Source organism: Drosophila mauritiana, chromosome 2R (assembly GCF_004382145.1).
Source record: "Drosophila mauritiana strain mau12 chromosome 2R, ASM438214v1, whole genome shotgun sequence".
In the NCBI taxonomy this organism is placed as follows: Eukaryota; Metazoa; Arthropoda; class Insecta; order Diptera; family Drosophilidae; genus Drosophila; species Drosophila mauritiana.
This window is the reverse complement of record NC_046668.1, coordinates 7,485,915-7,509,131: the sequence shown is the minus strand read 5'-3', so window position 1 is coordinate 7,509,131 and position 23,217 is coordinate 7,485,915. Positions and strand designations below refer to the sequence as shown.

Sequence of the window (23,217 nt, the reverse complement as noted above, 5' to 3'; positions counted from 1 at the left end):
TTGCTGTACATAATTTTCTAAATTATTGCATAACATTTACACTTAGCTTTAGTCCTATACAACATTAATTTAGGGCACTCGACGTCGGTCGGGTACTTCGGTAGGGCATCATTATTACGTAAGTCGCTTCCACCCGAATCGAACCATGCGGCAGAAGCTATTGTAATTTTATTTTATAACGTACTGTAATTATTTATTTATAGCAGCTCATGCACAACAAAATTAATTCTAATAAAATGTTTAAAACAAACAAGTTATAGAGTGTTTTACTAACTACGGGCTTGATACTAAATGAGCCCTTCAAGGGGCTAACTACGAATTATTATACATTTACCTCATGAAATGAGAATACTTTGAAGGCCTAGCTTGCTATTAGGAAATTTTTAAAATAAAAATGATTTTAGAAAGAAATTATAAAAATGGCGATGTTATAATTTAGTTTGACACGCATCGCAGTTCGCTGTATTATAGCTTATTAATTTATATAGTCGCTGTATGTAGACGATACCGGTTAAGTCGTTAAAAAAATATGTTGGAATTGGAGGTAGTTCTACGAGGTGAGAACATTGTGGATATATTGACAGGATAAGAAAATTGATATTAATGAAACGTTAGGAAGGCGCCCTTAGGCTACCAAAGAGGACAGCAATATTCATCTTAAATTTTTGTAAAATTTTTAAAATTATTAGATATGCGAAACATGTAGCAAACGATAAACACGCAAAGCCGCCAAAAGATATAGCCATCCAAGATCTATCTGTGTCTAGGAAAATATTTCTATCGGTTTGGGCTTTAACAATTTTTACAAAAAATCTTTGGCTCCACCTATCTCTGAAACAATGTCTACCAGATTTGGTAGCAAACTTTGATAAATTATTTAGCCTTGACTTGACCCATCTCTTTGTGCGGCGAATTCAAGCGAATTGCATGAAAAGTTTGAGCCATTGAATATTGAATACGTTTTTCAAATAATTGTAAGGTATTTTTAGCCCAAAGAAATCGTGAAAATAGTAGTCGACAAATGTAAAAGTAAAAGAAGAAGTAAAAGAATATGCATAAGAAAAATATTTATTTATAATTTGAAAAACAGCGTAAAAGTAACAAAATAGTCCAAACTGTTGACCAAAATATTGCGAAAAAAAAAGAATATGTTAGACGAAACACTCGATAAGAGAGTTTCATATTCATTATTTTGAAAGTTTTAAAATAAAAATATTTATTTATTTTAGTAGGTGGGTACAACAAATTGACACCATCCAGAAACCCCAAACACAGCACTCGAATTCCTTATGCATGAGACGACACCGACTTGGGCAGCGGATCGCACATTATTTGGCAGGTGCCACTGAGGCAAAACTAAAAACTTTCTTCGCCCGAAGGGCGGGCACACGCCTCTATTAGTTTTGTAAAATTATTAGATATGCGAAACATGTAGCAAGCGATTAACACGCAAAGCCGCCAAAAATAAAGCCACCTGAGATCTATCTGTGTCTAGTAAAATATTTCTATCGGCTTCTACTACTACAACTACTACAACAAATATTTAACAAATTTTCATTTTCCCAATAAAAACATTGGGGGAGCACTTTTTATCGACGTTTAACTAGAACTTCTGAATAGCTCTACACTAATGTAAATGATACTCGATTCCGATGTGTTTTTCATATCAAAATGATTGGTTTTTTAGTCTTTATTAAGGGTCTATTAATTAATCAAAGTCATAAGGAAGACAAACGTTATCGTAATACACCTTGGTTAGGAACGCGAATCCACGCAATTCTATAAGTTGAAAGCAACTATGTGGCCTCCAGGTTGGTATGAACGCCCTGCAATTGCCGGCTCGTGAAACTTTCGCTCTCGGTTGATGGCTGATAATTGCTGGTCATTTGCATATGACGACCCAAGTGGCGCTCCTCCCTCCGCCCCTCTGGCCTTTCCGCAAGGCGTGTGGGAGCCGGAGGTGGAGCTGGAGCTGGAGCCTCGAGTGCGTTGCAAGTGCATGTCGTGGGCACAACTCGAGATCGCCGGCGAGGGGCATATCATAATTTGTACGGATATCACGTACTCGGACGGGGGTCATGCGTACGGATTATCAACGGCTGCGATCACGAGCGGGTCGTCGTCGGTCCTGGGCTTGAACTTTCACATGCGATTCGTGGTGGTAATGGGCCACAGATTATCGGATTAACCGGCAGGCGATGATCCTCCGGTGCGATTAGCTAACTTGATCAAAGTAATAGGCGAAAACTGTGCCTAGCGAAAGTGAAATTCGGCTCTATTTGAATTAATTGGTCAACCAATCTGGGGATTTATGACACTCGATCGTTTTATTTATGGGCTGCCTTTGGTAATGGGTAGTGAAACCTAAAGCATCTTGCATAAGAGATTGGTGCGAAATTTGATTGTTATTACAATTGTCATTGGCTTAGGTACAATCGAATAGCGGACTAAACACAACTCGAATGGAATCCAGAGCATTCCCATGGAAAACGAAAGCTATGAAGTAACTGAAGAGTCTTGCATTTAATTTCTAAAGAAACGTTGCACAATTAAAACGCTTCAAGCATCATCAAAAGCCGCACACACGACCACTGCGAGTGAGGGGGCGAGTGTCAGGCAGAGATCATGGGGCTTCTGGCCCAGAGATGACCACCAACTACTCCGTCCGAGCAGTTACCCGAACCGAATGCACAATGACGACTCTGGCACTTGGACTTTCCCAGCGCGCCGTACAATGGAAATTTCTTATTTTTCTGGGCAAAAAGATTTATAGGAACTGTGCCGGCAACTGCGCAGCCACTTGAGAAGCAAACAAAAAACGAAAGTCCAAGTGCTACAATAATATGTATAAGATCTTTCCCCAGATTTATAGGCCCATCTATGGAAACAATTGAAAAGTACTCATGGACAATATTCTCCCTTTCTTCAATCGGAGGAGGAGGGGGCCATCGCTGGGAAATGCCACCGTTCTGGTGGTAGCCCGGATAAGGGCCATCTCTCACCTCTCCTCCGGTATCGCTTAATGAAATCGCACAAGACCAAGTCGAAGTCGAGATGGTCATTAATTTGACGGCACTGCCAGCCCATTTGAAACGTAACCCGTAGGAAATTACTGCTCATCCGGTAATTATTGGTCTGGGCACCACTTCGGATCTTGATAGATCGATCGGCGGACAGATATCCAGTGCTTTTCGGATGCAACCAGCGTCTTCACACCGCCACCGGCTCTGATAGATCTTCATTTGGGAGCCGCTCGTTCACAGGTGTGTCGGTGGAATGTCTAAATATGGAAGTCTCTAGCATCGCCATGAGAATTGCGATTTTGAGTCTCGTTAAGCTGCGGGGGAAACTCTTGGCCTGCCTTTGGCCTTCCAGACTTCTCCATTTCACCGGCAGTCAAAGTAAATCATTTGCCCGTGGCCTCAGGCCATCGAAGCTTCCCTTTCCTTTCCCAAAATGTAAACCTTTTTCTGCCCTTTGCCCTTCGGACATCATCGAAAAAGTGAAGGCAATTGTACAAAAAATATATATAGTTTTCGTGCCAACATTTATCAAGAAGAAATTATGAATTTTCCCCTGCCGCCCCCCAGCTCGCATAATCTAAATGAATTTTTTAGTTTCGCTTTCTAATTAATAGCATTATCTGCGGTGGACGCCTACACAAAGCGTCTTGGACGTAAAATGTTTTCCCTTTTCAATTTTCGCCAATTAAATGGCCGCACAGTCGAACCTTGATTACCAGGCAAATAAATAACTAAATAAAAAATAAGAAAAACGAAAAGAAAATACTCACAACGAAACCGGAGAAGAAACGGTGACGGAAGTCAAATGGATGCTGTGAAAGGTGCAAAATTTGTTGGACAGCCAAAAAGCAAACAAAGCGCAGAAAAACGCAGCTAATGAAGACGAAAGTCGTTGCGCAAATGGAATTAAATTAAAATGGCATCAAAGTGAAATAATGGTGCAATTAAACGAGGCGCAAGCTGGCCAATTCGACCACCGGCCAGTCGTGCCAAAAAGAATAGGACAAACAATAGGCTCCAAAGTAAATACCCTTATAGTTTCACTTCTTTATTTTAAATATTACTAATTGAATCAGATTAGAAAAGAATTTCTGCCACAAACTCGAAAATATTAAAATGAGTTTAATTTAGGCAATACAAATATTGCTTCTACCTCTAGGAGAATCTGTTACGAAACCGCTGCCAAAGTCAATAAGCTCTCTTTACGACCCTAAATTCGTGCCAAGATTTTCGCCCATTTCTCTAATCGCGAGCGGACCGACTCGTTTACGAGCTTATTGAATAACATTTGCGTAATTAAATGTGTGCGGAAAGAAACCGAAATTAAATCATAGGTACACAATCCAGCGCGATTAGAGAAGACCCTTTTCGTGGGCCATTGACACGCGATAATTGAAAGCGCAAGTTGTCACCGGTGGCGTATGCGTGATTTGCAGTCGCTTTAGAAAACACGACTTAGTTGACTGGGCGAGGGGATCTTTGTTTGCAGGGGGGGTGGAGGGTAGTCCTGGTCACAGCGAACATGTCATACATTGGCTTAACAATCATTGGCTGTATGTCACTTGTAGTTTCTGCTGCTTTTTGCCTGCTACTCACTTTCATTTGTTACGCCGTAGTTTCTTTTCTCGTCTGCCCTGTCTTGTTTGGCTTAGTGGGCAAACATGACCAGCCACTTGCTAAAAGTGAAATTATTGCCTTTTCAATTAGTCACAGATCCCCACCAAATACCGAACCTGAGGGCTACTGAACTCCACAGCTCGGCCCTTTGAGGCTGCAAAATGGAAAGCCACTCATTGCTGGCAATAAATCAAAATACATGTCGACGCCCCGTTTTGATTAATTGGGTCCTAATCCAGCAACGACTTCCAGACAGCCCGGAGACCACTGACCAGACCAGACAGCCGGCACTATGATCTTTCGTTTTCAATCGACGCCGTTGAAAACAAATTAATAGCAGCTAATAAACTGTAAGCCAAGGGGAACTCACATCGCGAATCGGCGATTTGGTAGGCGTTGATATGGCAACATCCCAGTAATGCTGTCCAAAACCGAAACCTTCACTTTCTGCAGTCGCCAAATGAGCAGCCTGGCAGTCTTGGAAACTGAAATTGAAATTGAAATTGAATTTCTCACACTTGTCGCTCACTCACCCATCATTATGTTGATGTTTTCATCGATCGCCGAGATCGCTCTGCCCCCTGTCGATATTTCTGCTTAGTCTGCAAATTACCTGGCCAGCTGTGAAATAGAAATTTTGACGGCTCATCGCTGAGAGATATCTGTATGCAAATCGAAAATCAAGTGGGCATGCAATTAGCATGATAAAACCATCGAATTTCGCAATAAAAAATAAGAAAAGAGTTGGCGAAAAAATATGGAAAATATATAGTATTATTAGATCTAAGTGGTCTACTTATGATATAGTATGAAATATTCTGGGTGGTACCTTAAATCATAATAATTGGTTTATTTTTATCGATATTAACTAATAGTCTGTAAATTGATTTCGCTTCATTAAGAACATTTTCAAACTTAAATTCAGATTTTCTTTGTTTAACTTGAAGAGATTCATTTATCTCCTGGATCTGGTTAGCTTAGCCACGTCTAGCGGTTATATAACCCAATATTCCCTGATCAATGGAGTGGCGGCATCTGAAACAGATGCGATCGAAGAATGGCTTCAAATATTTCATCGTTTGGTGTGCGAATCGTTGGTGTCGCCCCACTGCCATTTGTTAAAAGTTCGCTTTTGGGTTTTGTTATTGCTTATTTTGGCACCTTCTTGGGCGAGCTCCATTGTCCGAGGGGCGACTGGCCAATGGAGAGAAAGTCGACGCTGCGCAGGGTCTTTGTCTTAGTTACCCTACCGTTGATTATGCTAAAATCATTTAAAATCGTTCATAATTCGGCGCGTTCGTGGCCCTGGTGTCGTAATACCGCATCTAATGAATCATGGGAAGACAGCTCAATAATAAAGCCAACAGCTTCAACCCCAACTGGTTCTGTGCCACCACCCACGTGACCGGCATGTCCGAATCAGTTGGTGTCCATGGCTCTCACTGCGTTTTCCATTTCGATGGGCTGACCACGGGAAAATAAACAAAAAACAAACCGAGAAATGCACAGAAAAAATATACATACAGAAAAACATTAAGTGGACAGAAAAAACGGCGAGCGGCGACAACAATAACGAAAGTGAAATTCTACAAAGATCGTGATGGCGGAGCGGAGTCCACGCTTGGGCAGCCACCAGTGCCATGCCAGCCTGGTCAGGCGTTTACCCCCGACATTGTAGCGCCGACCAGGCCAGGCCCAGCCAAGAAAGCCAAACAATAACAAACCGCCGTGGCCGCCGGATTTTCCAGCCGCTTCGCGTCTCATGTGCGCGCAGTGAAATTTGGGTCAAGGAAATGCCAATCGACAGGTTGCACCTCCTCCTGGCCGCCAGTGGATGCATGGTCACAATGGCCACATGACCACATGGCCAGTTGGACAAATAGTTAGATGACCGTTATTAGCCGCCAACTTTTGCCGGTGTTTTGCGGGCCACTAATTGCCAGGCTCGCAGGGGGAATAACCTCCGTTGACCCACTGCGTGCCAATGCAATTTTCATGGATCTCAATTCGCACTTTCGATGCTTACAACTCGGAGTTCAGCATTGTCATATTATGGTTATGTATCGATGGCTTAACCTAAGTACTATATAATAACTTGACTTCGAGGGTCGAAGATAATATCTTAAATAATATGCACTTTACTAATTTATTGACGGCTTCGCAGCGACTTTAATAGTACATCTATTTTATTTATGTAACTAATATGTACAAGTTTGTTGTTAATTTTAAACGGTAAATTGCAGCTTAAGCTAATTATTATAAGTTTAATGCTGCAGCATGTATACTTTAATATAAGAATCGCTAATCTTGTCTGTATTCTGTTTGAACTTATCGAAAATATCTCGCCTTTCCATTTATTAAATAACGTAGATAATGTACTTCCGTGTAAGTAATCTTTAAAAATCATTATAAAAGCAAATACTTAATAACTTGAATTTACATTAAAAGCTGAATAGAACTCTTTAAAATCAATTTGATCTTAAAAGGCAGTTATATCGGTCACATGGATCGCTGCAGGCGAAAGCGGCAACGTTCTTCTGGGGGTGACATCAACATCAGCATCAGCAACAGCGGCAGCATCAGCGGCAATCGCATCTTGCTGCGGCAACAGCCAGCGACACTGTTAAGGCGGTCGGCGCAGCGCTCTTAACCGCAAGGCCGCGCTGTAAACCGATTCAGTTGGGTTTGAGGCGCGCACGCGTACGGACGCCGAGAGAAAGAGCAGCGACTGGGCGAAAGAAAGCAGGCGGAGAAAACAGGAATCGCTGATCGGTGGCAAAGGCAGCAATAGCAGCAGCAGCAGAAGCGGCTGAAGAAGAAGCCGAGCAGACGCCGAATTAGAAATGTTTACCATTTAAGCGACGCCTAATGGAAATACTCTCACGTACCGCTCGCTCTCGGCTCTCTTGGAAACGCGCTCTCCCGCGTTAAAGTGAAAGTTTTCCCCACAAAAGTGGCGAAGGTCCGTTATCTTGGCCGCTGTTCGGGCCAACTCGCAATCAGGCAGTCAGATACACGCGGAGCGTTCAGTCGACCGGACGCATGGTCGCTGATACAAGATACAAGATACACGATATAGATACCCGATACCAGATACTATATATGTGGTGCAGTGTGTTAGTGTTTTGGTGCGAGCAACTGTAAATTCGCAGCTGACCAAAGAAAGTGCGGTCGTCGCAATAAAACCGAATTAAATTTAATCGAAATCGGAATCGGATCCACATAGTTACAACTCAATTCGCGTTCGTCGCCTAAGTCTTTCGTTTAGCGCGCTCCGCTGCCACACTGTTTTCGCACTCACGCCCGATTTTCGGTGGCGATTTCGAAACAAGCAGGGCGCATATCACTATCACAACGAGCTGCCAGACGGTCTAGGCCAAGAACTCCCCGCAGGTGTCCGGCAGTCCAGCAGCAAACATGTTTAAGTGGGTTACGCCGGCCTCAACGGCGACGTTGTCCCGCTGCACACTGGCAGCAACAACAGCGGCCACAACAACAACAACGGCGATGGCAGCAACGAGAACAGCAACGACAGCGACGAGAACAACAAGACCACAACTACTTTCCATCGCTTTAACAAGTTTAATAATAATAGTCGCATCATTTGTGCCGACAACAAGTGGATTTAGATCAATTGAAACGAATGGCGGTAAGTGACAGACCATTTAGCTCATTGACTTGCCTGCGCAATGATCCATCGATCCGATGAAAGGCCGCGTAGAGAAGAAAGTTTAGCACACAATAAAATGTAGAATTAAGGCAAAGAAAATCAATTTGCCAAATTGCAAGCTCATGTCGCTGCAAATCGAATCGTGTCAGTTGCTTTTGCTGCCTCACTTTGGCTCACTTAGCCATCCCAACTCATCCCCTCCAACGGGGGCTTTCACTCAATGCCTTGGCCTGGCCAAGTTGACAATGCTCGTGGCAAAAAAAAGCACAAAACTATGCCTTTGTGCCAATAAATGAATCAGAAAAACTTTGGCACAGAAAACTGCGGCTGTAGATGGTGCTCTTCGAGTGACTTTCCACACTCCACGCACTTGGCAATTATTTGGTTCGTTTTATGCTACATTACGGCCACAAAGCGGCCACAAAAGACCTCGGAGATGTTAGGCACAGCCGTCGACTTTCCTTGTGACAGTTTTTACTGTTACTTCCGCTGGCCAGCCAGCAATCGCAGAACTGTGCTGCGTCAGCGAGGTGGAAGTCGGCAAATGCCAATCATCGGCCACATACACACCTGATCATTAGTACGAAACACGTAAAACAATTTTCAATTTCTATTCAGGCGCGTTGTTTGCATAGAAAGAAAACCAGGAAAGCAGTTCAGGAAAAACGCGTGCGAAATGAAAATGTCTTGGCCAGTGGCCGTGGTAGTTGAGTGCAGCCCAGCAACCAAACCAAACCAAACCAAACCACACCACACCACACCGATTCTGATGGAAGCGTGTGCCAGTTTGCGGTGCGGCTTTCTTGTCGCTGTCAGCCGCTGCAGTCGTGGTTTTAGCCATGGCCAAGAGCGCCGCTGCACTTGTCGACACCGCCTGCAGTTGACTTGCGGTAATTTGAGCCTCGGCCTGCGGGAAGGAAGCTTGGACTTGCAGCTGAAACCCCTGCTGCCGCTGACTGATGGACAGTGTTCGATGGCCGACGTTCGACAGCGATGTAATTTCAAGATCACGTTTTTACCGCTGTCCGATCATCGACTTGGTCAATTGTTGCTCCACATAGATCTCAGGCTGCTGGCCAGCCTGATCGCTCTCGGCAGTTGGCTACTTAAAAATCAATTCATAACTCTTTTCTTCTCGTTTGGCTAATTGTCGCCCCGTTATACGCTATACACTCGGGCCAAGATTCTCGGTCTATGCAAATTACGAATACCAATTCCACATATTTTCGACTTCTGCCCTCCGCCACATGCAATTAATGTGAAAGCGACATTTGACTTTCTTCTGGGCCGCCGAGTGGGCTGAAACCATTTTCCCACAGCCATTTTACACTTCATAAACTTAACGCAATCGCATTAAAACTGTGACAGATCATGAACATCGAGTGCCGGGGAGCATTTCACCTGGGCCGAGTATGGATTGCACTTCCTAACGCCGAGCACCCGAGTGAAACTACAGTAGAACCTCTCATACGAGCTAAATGATGTGAAATGAAGAATAGAATGGGTTGAAAGGAATATGCCTTACAGAAACAAATACATATTTTGGCAACAAATTATTGTGTTATTAATTTTTTAGACAAATGTTATAATCATATGAATATCATAAGATTAAAAGAGTACCCACGTACTACTAAAAATTAAAAAGTTATCACTAATAAATAAACATAAATGAATCTTAGGAACGTTTTTTACAATGGAATAACTTGCATCAATGTATTGATCAGTATTTTGTTCGAGTTATAAAGGCAGCAACTACTACTCGGTTCGACTTACAGATGTACGACTGTATCGGATGTGAATGGAGTTGGAAACAGTAGCTACTCAATTGTAGTGACTTCGTGGTACTCACACGCATTTGTAGTCAGATGGCTTATCTTTCAAGCTCATCGGCATTGTTTCGAGTGCTACTGGTCGGTATCGATGGCTGTGCCGAGTAGTTACCAGTTATCGGGCTGTCAACGAGGCTCAAACCGAAAGAGCCGAGCTATGGGATGCGCCGTCTAACAGGAAATAGACGGCGAACTTCGAATTTGTTTTGACATGTTTGGCGGTGAAAGTGAAATGCTCCGCTCAGCGATGGCTTCCGCTGCATGACAGCACAGATTCTTCGCTGGTTGGCTTTTCGCATGGAAATCGACGGCAGCGAAACGCATTAAAGTTTGGCCCGATCTCTGTGCATCCATAAAAAGGCTGGAAGATTCTGCGGCTTCTCGTATCCGAAAACATTGTCGGCTCTCTGTGCTGTTGGGTATCGATGGGAATTCGAATGGGAATCGGGTCTTTTGCCAAAAATGATGTCATTTATTGCGGCCAAGCAACTTTCACTGCCCATTCACACTGCCTCTTTGCAGCAGCTCATCGCATTTGAAATGATTCGCCAACAAATTGGTTGGCAAAAGGCTTCGATCGGTAGCAATTCATCCTCGCCGCACATCTTTTGTCACCCACAAATCGTTCAATAAATTTCCCATTGTGCACAATTTTCACCAAATTGAATCTTTTCCGGCCATCCATTGTTCGGGCCGAACAATCAGGGGCCAGAGCACCATGACCTGGCAAAAGTGACCACCAAATAAAATAATAATAGTAACAGAAACTGTAACAGTAACGCAAACAACACAAAGTCGTGCGCACACGTGTAACAGTGGCGAATGAAACCGCCTCTAAATGATTCCAGCTGAGCTGCCACCCAGAAAATAGTATCTCCTCTTGCAAAACGCTGCTGAACCTACCACTTGGAACCTGTTCCAGCTGAATCGGACTAAGCTGAGCTGGCCGCGTGGTTGACACCGTGTGATTACCGTTCTTATTACGGCCAACAGCGCTGCCCACGTGAGGAGCACCCGAGTTATGCCACTGGGAAATGGGAAGTACTACCCACAAAACCCAGCCAAGAAACCATTTTTATTTGTGGTCTTGCGGCTGCTAAACTGACCACATTTGACCGCTTGGCTAAGAAAACAAATTGGTCAGTTTGTGAAATCAAACCGCAAAGTCATTAGAACTTTATTTAAACTTAAATGTCTGGTTAGTTGTACTTTATTTATTGATTAAAATAGCACAATTAATAATTATAAATTAATCTAATTTTAAAGAGATGCAAATGTAGGACATCTTGTCTGCTTGGAAAGCAGAGTGTAGTTAAGGTGCTGCTCATCTCTGTGGAGGGTTGACTTGAATATTTCTGGTTTGGCCAGTGGAAATTACGGTTGCCATTTGAATTGCATGCGTAAAATTCGTACCTACACCTGCGGCCAGCGCACTAGTGCCAGTGGAGACAGACAGCTTGGCACTGGCACGGGCACATTCACTGTTAGCTTACCGGTCTTTTTGGTCGCCCGTCGCCGCAATTTTATTTGGGTCACTGTTACAATTTACGCCGCTGCGACGGACGAGGAGCCATGGCCACGAAGTGGTCAGTGGACATTGGGAATGGCAGTCGGATTGGGAATGGGAATGAGATGCTGCGATGCTGTGCCCGATTCGCCACGGCGACACTCGAGCAGATCGGAGCAAATCGATGGAAATTGTAGACGCGCCGAGATCGCAGCGACTTTCAAATCCAATTTTATGTAATTCAAGGTGGCTCCCAAGCTCGGGAGTTCGCGTGCAAATCGCTTATAGCCGGGCCTAGTTATATAGCGCACGCCACAGTCCAATTCGCAGAGAGCGTAGTAGAGCATGCAGCGGGTTATGTTTATGCTGATCCAAGCCCATACCCCACACCCCAGCAATTCAATTACAATGCGATTAATGGGTGTGTTCGGTTGCGGATCGGCAGCCATGTGGAGTGGGATCGCATCGGTTGGCCAAATGGCTGTTTAGGCCCACCAGGACCAGAAAGGTCAAGACTGGCAAGGAAACTTTCCATTTCTCTCACGCGAGGCGGGAAACCAAAGCTTCTTGCGTGATGACATCGCGGAAAGATATCTCTACCGACGCACAGCCGCACGGAAAGCCCATTAAAATGAATAAAAAGCAAAATAACTGAAAGCATAAACCCAGAGGCAAAAAGATGGCACAAACCTCTGGTAAACTGCACTCGCCACTCTCGCTTCCACCAACCAAAGTCATAATTAGTAGCCCAAATGAAGCGATTCATGGGGAGTAAACAGTTTTTCTTCGCTTTTGTCTAGGAAAAGTGAAATTAGCTTGGGATGAATGAAAAGATGTTTTATGCTAATTCCATGAAAAGTGACATTGGTTATTTTTTCCTCTTCGTCGCCCTCATCCGCTGGCCATCGGATGGGGCTTTTCTGCGGCCAATAAATCGCTTGGGAATTTTTGTCTGTCGATAGTAAGAGTTTCTCTAATTAATTGTACCATGGAAATCACTGGGGGATAGATATTGCATTTTAAATCTTTTATAAAGTTAAAACACATACATAGTTGAATTATTAAGTGATTCAGTATCGCAAACTCTATACATCCACTAGAAAAGAAGCTTCCTAACAATCTCGATTTGAGAATTTCGACCTCAAAATCTGGCCAAGATCGAATCAAGCTCAATATTCTCAGATCGAGATCGAATCATTCTCAGATTGCAAATGACTTTGCTCTCATTTTTCTCTCTCTCTCATTTTTTCTTCGCTTCGTCCCTCTTCCACAATTTTAAAAATGATACAGCTTCCGTCTAAAAATATCTTTCGTTCGTATCGAGATCGTTTTCGTCTCGAAATCCAGGTTTCTTCAGATGAGGTTTCTTCAGATGCACAACTGATCTCAGTTATTTTCGTACTCCATTTTTCTGAGTGCATATGCTTTATGGTAGTTATTTCTGATCACCACCTTTTAAGGAACTCTAACTTTGAACTTGCTAACCACATTCTTTTTGTTCGATTCCGCGATTTCACTTGACTGGCATTGCCAGCGATCGGTTAATAACTTGTGCCAATTCGGATCAGGAATACTTAACACTTTCACATCGCAATTAGAGCAAGATTCGTTGAATGCAAAACTGGCCAAGATGGGAGATGCCCCAATCCCAGAGTGATCTGTGTGCACGATACACGTGGGGATGCATGTTGGGGCAAGAAAGTTGTTATATTATTTTTTAACTTTTTGCAGTCTTGGGCTAATTGATCGATAATAATTTTCCATTTACCGTTAAAGCGCCCCGTTTGTTTACATTCTTCGGACTCCGGCACGTCGAACGGTCGGTGGTCAGTCGGAGATCGGGCATGAAAACAAGTTCTACGAAATCTCGGAGCAGCGCGATGCCAAGCAGAGCAGCTCTCTTCAGCCGATCTTGGCCAGCATCAGCATCGCATTGGCATCGGCATCGGCATCATACTCATGATTTAATTAATTTCCATTCCGCGGCTTGCGCATAAATTTCACTGCACGGAACGATAACTGTTCCGTTGGCCAAAAGCAAGAACATATATAGTATGTCTCTTTGTATACCTTTTGTATATATATAGATTTAGTGCCCCAAGGGCCAAGTGACACACTGCCGTGCATGGGGCATGCCTCAGAATTCGGCTATGGGACCAATTTTCTCGGATGATTAATGGCATTGCCAGCGACTGATTCGACTTTTTCGGCGGTGAGGCAAACTTGTTATCTCATTTTGCAGCTGCTTCCCGTTCGTGTTTTCCGATCTTGGTCCCCCCTTCTGATAAGCACCGAAAAATGTTTTAAAGCGGCGCGAATTTATTCAGGCGTTTGACACACTTTCGTTCGCCTTCGTGTCCGTGTGTGTGTGTGTGGATTCGGTGATGTAGCTCAGGTGTTTCTCAGGTGCGATGCTGTAACCTATTTTGCATGCGCCACACGAAACGCCTGCGATTATGGTGCATCGACTCGAAATTCTCGATCCGCCAATTAGGGTCAGAGGATTGGTAGAACACAATCCGGCATCTCAATGTGGCATGCGGCAGGTGCGGGGGATTTGTTTATTGACTCCCAGGTGTTGGCTGAACAAGGGTCTATGTAAAGCGATTAACACGCTTCCATGTACAGTGGAACCTAGCTACCAAAATATGGGATACAAAGAATATTTATTCTTTGAATAAAATATGAATAAATAAGGTATTCAATCCTAACTTACTTTAAAATAAGACAGCTTAACTAATAATTTAATAATAATAATAGCATAATAAATTCAACATACTGAATAAATTAATGTTGATTTCTCAGATTGCTTAACAACCTAAATACAACTAAAATATAAGTTTACCACTGTAAAAGCGTGATTTTACAGCATATAGTTAGAGGGTAACTTTCAAACTGCATAATCATGTAGTACAGCAGTCAATTTGCTCGGCCCAGATCAAATAAACTATGTTAAACTGCATAATTATCCCTGCTTGGTCGTGCTACCTGCCAAACTTCATTAAGTCAGCCCCGGGTCGGTAATTAATTCATTGACTCCGCAACTCGAGATTGAAGTCTCGTGGCTCTGTTAGCTCTGTTAGCTGGAGTTGGTTGCGAGCATAGGGCCACTGTAAGAGCCGTTCTTCTGTTAATCGGCTCTTTCTTCAGCCGCCTGCGGCTTTTCTCACGTCTCTTCGGAGACTCTCTTTCGCTCGCTGTTTGCGTTCGTCTTTAACAATTTGCGGAAGCATACTTAAGAGCTCTTGAGTGTCTAATCGTAAAAATGCGAAATGTCTGCAAATAAAGCCGCAAACGAATTATTATTATTTTATTAGAAGAAGCGAAGAAGAGACGAAATCGCTTTGTGGAGATGAATGGCCAGCCAGAGCGAAAATAGAGAAAAGCGTCTGCAGAAACACTATCACTTTTACCCAATTATGTAGTATGTACGTAGATATTTTGACTGCTATTCTAATGGCGGCTTTTGCACTACATTTCACTACTTTTTCTCTTCTTTTTGGGCAATACACTTGACTTCGCTTTACTTTCACTGGCGCTACGTGTCCGGCATAATTTCGATCGGCTTGAGTCATGATTGCCTCCATTTCAGGCCATTCCCTGCAATTTCGGTTTCGTTACCTTCTGATTTTCATTTAATTAGCGACGAACTAATTGCCCACTAAGCCTCCGAATCTAGTTCGCCGGCCGTGTTTGCACTGGGCCCATGTTCCTATGCTCCAATTTCACGACCAAACATTGACACAGTCCGCAATGTGGATTGGGGCCACCAGTGGAACGCCAGTGGAGCACCAGTGAAGCACCAATGGAGCAAGTGGAGCGTCTGCGAGGTGTTAATTTGTCAGCATAAACCCGTCAGCAGTCGGCGGGCACTGCTTTCCCACTTCTGGTTTGATTGCTGCCAAAATCAATTTGATTCCATCGAGACCTGTGTGCATTTCATGCTCGGTTTTAAGCGTTGTTTGGATACTTTACACACTCAATTTAGGGTTTAATTCAATTCAATATTTCATACTTTCTAAAAAAAAACCACTATATACAACATTAGTAAAGTTATTTTTAGTTTCAAAATATTCTGTATTAAAAATATTCGTTTTACAAGTGTTAATAGATGGTCATTGTGATTTATTAACGTTTATTGCATTTGCCAATAAAACAAAAACTAATCAATTCTAAACGGCAGTTGTAAAACTTAAACCAAACGGAAAAAATATTGATGATAGGGAGGGAGGCTTGTCATTAATCTTTCGTAATATTTGATATGTGCATTTATTAGATAGTTTTCCCAAGGCTCCCGAAAGCGTCTAAAGACCACAAGTTAGCCCGAGCTAACCTTTCTCCATTTTCCTCAACTGAAAAGGCATTTGGCAAATGAGGTGGAAATGCTCTCAAGAGCATTGCCCACACCAGGGCCGCAGATGAACCTTGACATCCGAGTGGCTGCTATGAGCCTGAGCACTTGGGCTTGCCAGCCAGGGCCACTTTCACTTGGTGGCCTCGGAGTGGTTTTCGGTGGGTTCAGTGCCCAGAGAACAGGGAAAATATGGCGACTGTTAATTGAGTTTATATACCTTATAGTCTAGGTTTTGTGTGGCGGCTGCTGTTGATGTTTGCCCAAGGCTGTTTGTCACAATTAGCACTGAAAAGAGCCATTATTATAGATGTGCCCGCACGGCGTTGTCACTTTCATTTAAGGAATTTCCCACATTTTCACTACCCCCTCCACTTATAATCCAATCAACTACAGTTGAGCCAAGAAGAGATGCCCGAATGAAATGTTAATTAAGCTTTGGCCGAGGGGAATTTGACAGTTGGCTTTGTCGTTATTATTGGCAAGCGAAATCTGTTTGAAAATCTGGGTAATTTGAAATCGAATCTCTAATTGGGGAAACTCATTGCGCCCGCTTCAAGGAATATTCGAGCATGCAAAGGTTTATCACGAACAAGTGAGCCGTTGAATTCATCTACTAATTTTAATAAATTGTAATTATAATTTTCTCATTTACGATTAATTTCCTAATGACTATCTCTTTTTCTGCCACTTTAACAGGTGGTCGCAAGCTCTTTGGGGGCTATCGCATCACACCGAAGCACTGCCGTGCCACCAAGACGCTGCCCAGCTCGGATCCACGGGCCAATGGACCCACCATCTGCATGTTTAACCACGAGTGCGCCCAGCGGGGTGGCGAGGTGGTGGGCGCCTGCATGGACGGCTTCCTCTTCGGCGCCTGCTGCCAGATCCCGCCCACCCACGAGTTGGCCAGCACGCTGATTAACGAGGCGCAGAACGCCTACTTCCAGCAGCACCAGCAGCAGACGAAGCTCCAGCAGTCAGCAGCCCAATCCTCGTTCGAAAGCTACGGCGAGCAGCAGCAGTCACTGAGCGAGGAGCAGGTGGCACAGCAGCCGTCGCAGAACATCTACGATCAGCAGAACCTGGACAAGGTCTACCAGCAACTGGGCAGCAGCAGTAGCATCAGTCCACCCAGCGGCGCTTACGGCGATGAGCCACAGCAGCAGGAATATCAGTCGGAGTCGGAGCAACCAGTAAGAGATGAGAATGCGTATCCTACCAGCAGTTCATCCACCGAGGCCACTCAGTCTCAGTCCTCCTCCGCCAGTGTGGAATTCGAGCAGGAGCCATCCCAACCTGCGGATGCCTCCAACGATCAGACCACTCAGAAGATCAACAAGCAGCCCGTCCAGCCACCCAACTTCCACGTCCACAAGCACTCCGTGACCATCAACTCACCCTCTTCGCCTCCTCAAAACGATGACTTCGTGATGCAGGTGCTAAGCACCTTGCCACCTGAGCATGCGGATGACCATCATATTGTCTTTACCACCGAAGTGCCCACCAAGATTGCCAGTGGCTTGCAGGATCAAACGAGCTCTGAGTCCAACTCCTTCGAAGAGGTGTCTTCGACGCCAGCAGCTACCCAAAAACCGAAAACCAAGCCAACTCAAAAGCCCACTCAAAAGCCCACTCAGAAGGCCACGCAGAAGCCCACTCCAAAACCCACACAGAAAGCCAAGCCGAAACCAGTTCCCCAACTAGCGGAGAGCATGAAGCGACCCATCCAGCAGAAGCCACAGCAGGTGGCGAAACCTAAGCCAAGCCCTAAGCCTGCCCAGTCCACGAACAACCACCACCACAACCACTTGATCCTGGATGGTGGCGAGTTCACGCACAGTGATATCACCCACCCCGGAGCAGATGCCGATCTCGTGGAGGATCTGCAATTCTCCACTGGCTATGGCCCCCAACCTGTGTACGCTGAACCACCGAAGCAGCAACAGCAACAGCAACCTGCGGAGCAGAGCTACATCTCCTCCAGCACTAGTGCCAAACGTCCAACGAATGGTCATAATAGTCCCACCACTGTTTCCTCGATTACCACCCACGTAGACTCTATCGAATCTATCATCCTGCAGCTAAACAATACCAGTCATGGTCCCAGTTATAATGTTGTGAGCCAGCAGACCCCATCATATGGATATCCTGGAGCAGCAGTGGTTCAGACTGAGCCAGCAACCCAAGATCCCACATTCTACCAGGAGAACGAGTCGGAGAAGGTCCAGGAGTCGGACTCGCAGTCTGATTACGGTTACACCACCACAGTGAACTACGAGTCTTTCTACGACAAGGTTTCAGATGAGCAGGATGCCTCCGCTGCTGTCAGTCAGTCTGCTGAGATGCCCACCGCACGTCCTGGTTACGGAGAAGATGTTTCCGCTGTGCTGGAGGACCACACTATGCCGGCCAATGGTTACCATGATGCTGAGGCTCCAGTTGCTCCACAGACTTCGGAGTTCAACAAGATGCCTGTGATGGGCATTGCCTATCCAGTGGATATGTCCTATATGGAGGAGGAGGGAAATCTTCCGGCAACTGCAGCTGGTTATGGCCAAATGAGCAGTGACTCCTACGAGGCGAGTACTGAATCCACTTACCAGAAGCTGTCAACGGTCCAAACGGAAGAGCCGCAGCCACTGCCAACATACGTGCGTCCCACAACCAATGCCAATAAGCAGAATCGCCCAGTGGCCTCTTACATCGGAATGGTGACAATGCAACACTATAACCCACAGCCCGGAAATGGTGACTACCAGGCTCAAGTTCCCCCCGAAGTATCCGTATCCTCGCACACCACCAAAGTCCAGGAGCAGATGGATGAGACCTCGAATGGCTATCAGCAATCGGAGACCACTTCTGGCTATGTTTCGCCACCAACTGCTGTTCCTGCGCCAGCACAACGGCCTCAGTATGACGCTGTCCAGGGTGATGCTTCCTCGGAGCGACCGGTCCTGGTGACGGCCAGTCCCAGGCCCCGACCCAAGCCCAGCACCAAGCGACCTGCCGTGAAGAGGCCCATCAGCGGCGATAGCACCAAGAAGAAACCCCAGCCACAGCCAAGTGCCGGTGCCTACAACCAAGAGAAGATTATCGAGCATAGCACCAGAAAGCCCGTGTCCAGTGGATATGATAAGGTGCCCGAGTCGCCCATCACACACATTCAGATTAAGAAGCCATCGGCAACTCATCACAAGGAACAAGAGCAGACCGGATACCCCAGACCTTCCAGTCCTGCGGGTTACGAACAGACAACTGTCGCAGCTCCTGCGCCAGCTGTTCCTTCTCTCAACTACGACAAGCCGGATGCTCCACCTAGCCAGTACGACCAGCCCTCGGCTCCATCCGCCAGTTACGACCAGTTGGCGCCGATGCCATCTCTCAACTACAACGAGCAGCATGCTAGTTCACCAGGAAGGAAGCCGTCAACGGCCAAGCCCATTTCCACCAGCTATGTTACCGGGCCGAGTACCCCACGACCCCCAGCCACCGTTGATTACCACTATGACAATGTGCCACCACTGTTCATGGCGGACGACAAGCTGGATGCCTTCATCCAGAGCACGGCGGAGAACATTGTCGGATCGACCCCGGGCAACTATCAGCCTCCGCTGGTGGCTACTGCATCGACGCCCGCTTACGCCCATAGACCAACCAGCAGTGGTAGCTATGGCCACAAGAAGCCTGGCTTCGTGCAGATCAATGGAACACCCAAGCCTCCCAGACCGACGGTGCTCATTACGCCCAAGCCCACTGCCATAAATCTTGTGACCTACAGCTCTTTGAGCGACGATAGCAACAAGCTGGCCTCCAGCACAAGTTCCTATGTGAGCGGAAGACCAGGAGTACAGGGAGTAAGTTCTAACGACTTCGAGGATCCCGGATACTTTGGCAGTAGCCCCGTCCATGTGGCATTCACGCAATCCACCACAGAGGCCGTCTACGCAGTGCCCTCCGATGACAAACCAGCATTCCCAGGATACTTCGGACCGACGCCCTCGTATCCCGCCTTCTCAGTTCCCGGCGAGAAAGTGGGCCAGAATGTGATGGAAGAGACCTACACGTCGCCCAATGATTTCGTCAACTTCCCGCCGGTGAGGAACCCCAATCTGAACATGTCAGCTGCCTCAAGCGCAGTGACCAGCGATCTCGACCTCTCTACCCCCGCCTTTGTGGAGGATGTGGTGCTCAAGGACAAGATGCACACCCTGGTTCACAAACTGGTAGCCTCGCTGCAGGGTAACTTTGAGGCCCTGGCAGATATGATCGAAGAGCCGGGAAGCAACAAGACCGTGGCCACCTACCAAGCCGGAGCAGGTGGAACAGCCAAGCCTGTGAGAGTAGTAACAACTCGGAAGCCTGTGAGGACAGCCTCCACAACCAGGCCGAAGGTAACCACAAAGAAACCAGTCACCCGGGTCACGACAAAGGCTCCCAACAAGAAGACTTCCGCTGTCAGCACCACCACTCGCAAGCCCGCGACGCGTCGCACCACCGTTGCCGCCAAGGTAACCACCACCACCCGGAGACCGGCGACCAAGAAGCCAACTCGCCGGGTAAGCAGCACCGTGAAGACCACGACCGTTAGTTCGGCCAGACCGGCGGACGACGAGATCGTGGACGAGGAGGACGAAGAGGACGTTAACCCGAATCCCAGCGACAACGAGATTGACCAGGGAGCTACTTTGAGCTCGTACGGCGGAGCCAACGGTCGGAAGATTCGTAAGTGTGGACTGAATGTAGCATGGACTAGCATGGACCCGAAACAACTGTCTTTCTCTCTCTATTTCTTGTTCTCTCACCTGCCCTTCACCTGTTCCTAACCGCTCACGCATCTAACCCACCGCACCCTCAATCCTCATCCTCCATTGCATTTCCGACTCATCCAAAAAATATAGCACGTCGCAAGCACAAGCGGCGTAATCAGAAGACCACCTAGACCATTCCCCATAGAGATACCCCCTCCTAGTTCTAGTGCCCCTTTTCCACTCCCCCTCCACTCAATTGTCCCACCAGTTCTATGCTTCCACAACTCTCAGACTCGACTTCTCGAACACTCCCCACTCCTAACCTCGCATTTCACTCCCCATCAACAGAGTGCGGTGTGCGGCCCCATGTCAAGTCCGGCCGCATTGTCGGAGGCAAGGGCTCCACCTTCGGCGCCTACCCCTGGCAGGTCCTCGTCCGGGAGTCCACCTGGCTGGGCCTATTCACCAAGAACAAGTGCGGCGGCGTCCTAATCACCAGCCGCTACGTCATCACCGCCGCCCATTGTCAGCCTGGGTAAGCTATTACTCAAACTTATGGTTTAGGTGGGCTTACTTCAGGGATTTCATTTCAATCCTCCGCAGATTCCTGGCCTCTCTGGTGGCTGTTATGGGCGAGTTTGACATTTCCGGCGACCTGGAGAGCAAGCGTTCAGTGACCAAGAATGTTAAGCGCGTCATCGTCCACCGGCAGTACGATCCGGCCACGTTCGAAAACGATCTGGCCCTGCTGGAACTGGACAGTCCAGTGCAATTCGATACCCATATAGGTGAGTGTACAAAATATCAATGGCGCCCCATCAGTAAAAGCTATCATCAGTTGTAAAGCTAAATTAGAAAATTATTCCTTTTTATTATGATATATGTATACTTTAGTAAAGACTAATCTATTCCTCTTTTCGCTTACAGTGCCCATTTGCATGCCCAATGATGTGGCGGACTTCACTGGACGCATGGCGACAGTGACGGGATGGGGACGCCTTAAGTACGGAGGTGGAGTGCCCTCCGTTCTCCAGGAAGTGCAGGTAAGCACGCAGCGAACAGAGTGTCCTTTGAATTGCGAACTGACCCGGGGCTAATTTAAATTAGGTGCCGATTATCGAGAACAGCGTTTGCCAGGAGATGTTCCACACCGCTGGACACAACAAGAAGATTCTCACCTCCTTCCTGTGCGCCGGCTATGCCAACGGACAAAAGGACTCCTGCGAGGTGAGCTCGGTGACCTCTTTTCCTTAGAAAGTGTACCCTAATCCGTCTCACTATCCGACAGGGCGACAGTGGCGGTCCGCTGGTGCTGCAACGACCGGATGGACGCTACGAGTTGGCCGGAACCGTTTCCCACGGCATCAAGTGTGCGGCGCCGTATCTGCCAGGTGTCTATATGCGCACCACCTTCTACAAGCCGTGGCTGCGCAGCATAACGGGCGTGAAATAGGTAGTCGCCTCCACAGTTTCCAAGTTTCTCCCCATCCCAGAGATGGCCAGCGCCAACTAGCTGCTGAGGCAGGAGCACCAAGTGTAAATAGAACGTAGAGTTTTAAGAGTCGCGGCAGGCAGCGTGGGAAAGTTGGCTCATCCTATGCGACGTCGCATCCTCGGACCCCTTCCTCGAACCCCCTCCATGCTACCATCATTTCATTAGCTTAATTGAAAATCAACTGCAGCACTTCAAACGACATTCGCCGGGGATTCCCAAATTCCGAGTTAGCGACATTTCGCTTGAGAATGGCTGCAGATTCCGTTTTTTTGAGTACGCGTGCCTAACACTTGTAGAGTCTGAATGAGAATTACGCTGATTGCAAACCGTAGGCATAAGACATATTTATTCTAGTTCTAAGCCTATTTATTTGACTATTTATTTATTTATGTGACGTGACGTGAGGAAGCGCGGCGATTTGTGCGTTTGATTCAACTAAAAAAAAATTGTTATCTTCATAGGCAAATTGTTGTTATGTTCAAATGAGAGCGAGAGCAAATGTTTTTAGTTCAATTGAATTTACTAATTTATCGATTTATATTATTAATTCTTTTATCTAAATATGTTAATTGTTAAGTGAACGAACCAATCGAAAAGAGATCGAAATAAACGACATACTTTTTAGTAAAAACAAACATGGCGCTTTCATTTTGAAACTTTTATTTAAGAATAGCTAGACTTATCATAAAAGTAACTGAAGGTGAAACTTTTATGTCTGTATTTTAGCATTGAATGTCAGCTTCACAAAACTCAAACAGCAGTGCAATTCCTGACATAAACTGACGCAGTAGCCTTGATGCAATTTCCGCCACGCGAGCTCACTTTCCTTTTTTGAAAATTGCCACTTCAGTCAGCCCTAGCTTCCCATTCGGAATATTGAATGTGATTGCGCCTGGGAGCCTCTGCTTCAGCTTCTCCAGATGCCAATGCTGCTGCTATACCAAGACTGAAGTCAACACTCGTATCCAGAATCC

The 23,217-nt window shown here is 46.1% G+C and overlaps 1 protein-coding gene across 3 annotated transcripts; it reads left to right on the top strand.

Moving 5' to 3' along the window:
* The first annotated feature begins 7,334 nt into the window (after positions 1-7,334).
* On the top strand, positions 7,335-22,689 carry LOC117137057 (serine protease filzig). Of its 3 annotated transcripts, none has more exons than XM_033298271.1 (7): positions 7,337-8,289; positions 16,697-20,722; positions 21,040-21,283; positions 21,352-21,536; positions 21,676-21,791; positions 21,856-21,975; positions 22,037-22,689. In XM_033298271.1, the coding sequence occupies exons 1-7, from the start codon at positions 8,058-8,060 to the stop codon at positions 22,199-22,201; spliced, it is 5,088 nt and encodes a 1,695-aa protein (XP_033154162.1). In that variant the 5' UTR covers positions 7,337-8,057; the 3' UTR covers positions 22,202-22,689. The 3 variants fall into 3 exon arrangements, with proteins under 3 accessions (XP_033154161.1, XP_033154162.1, XP_033154160.1); XM_033298269.1 differs by having other exon boundaries at positions 7,338-8,289; positions 21,097-21,283; XM_033298270.1 differs by lacking the exons at positions 21,040-21,283; positions 21,352-21,536; positions 21,676-21,791; positions 21,856-21,975; positions 22,037-22,689 and adding an exon at positions 20,899-21,030 and having other exon boundaries at positions 7,335-8,289.
* Positions 22,690-23,217: the final 528 nt, after the last annotated feature.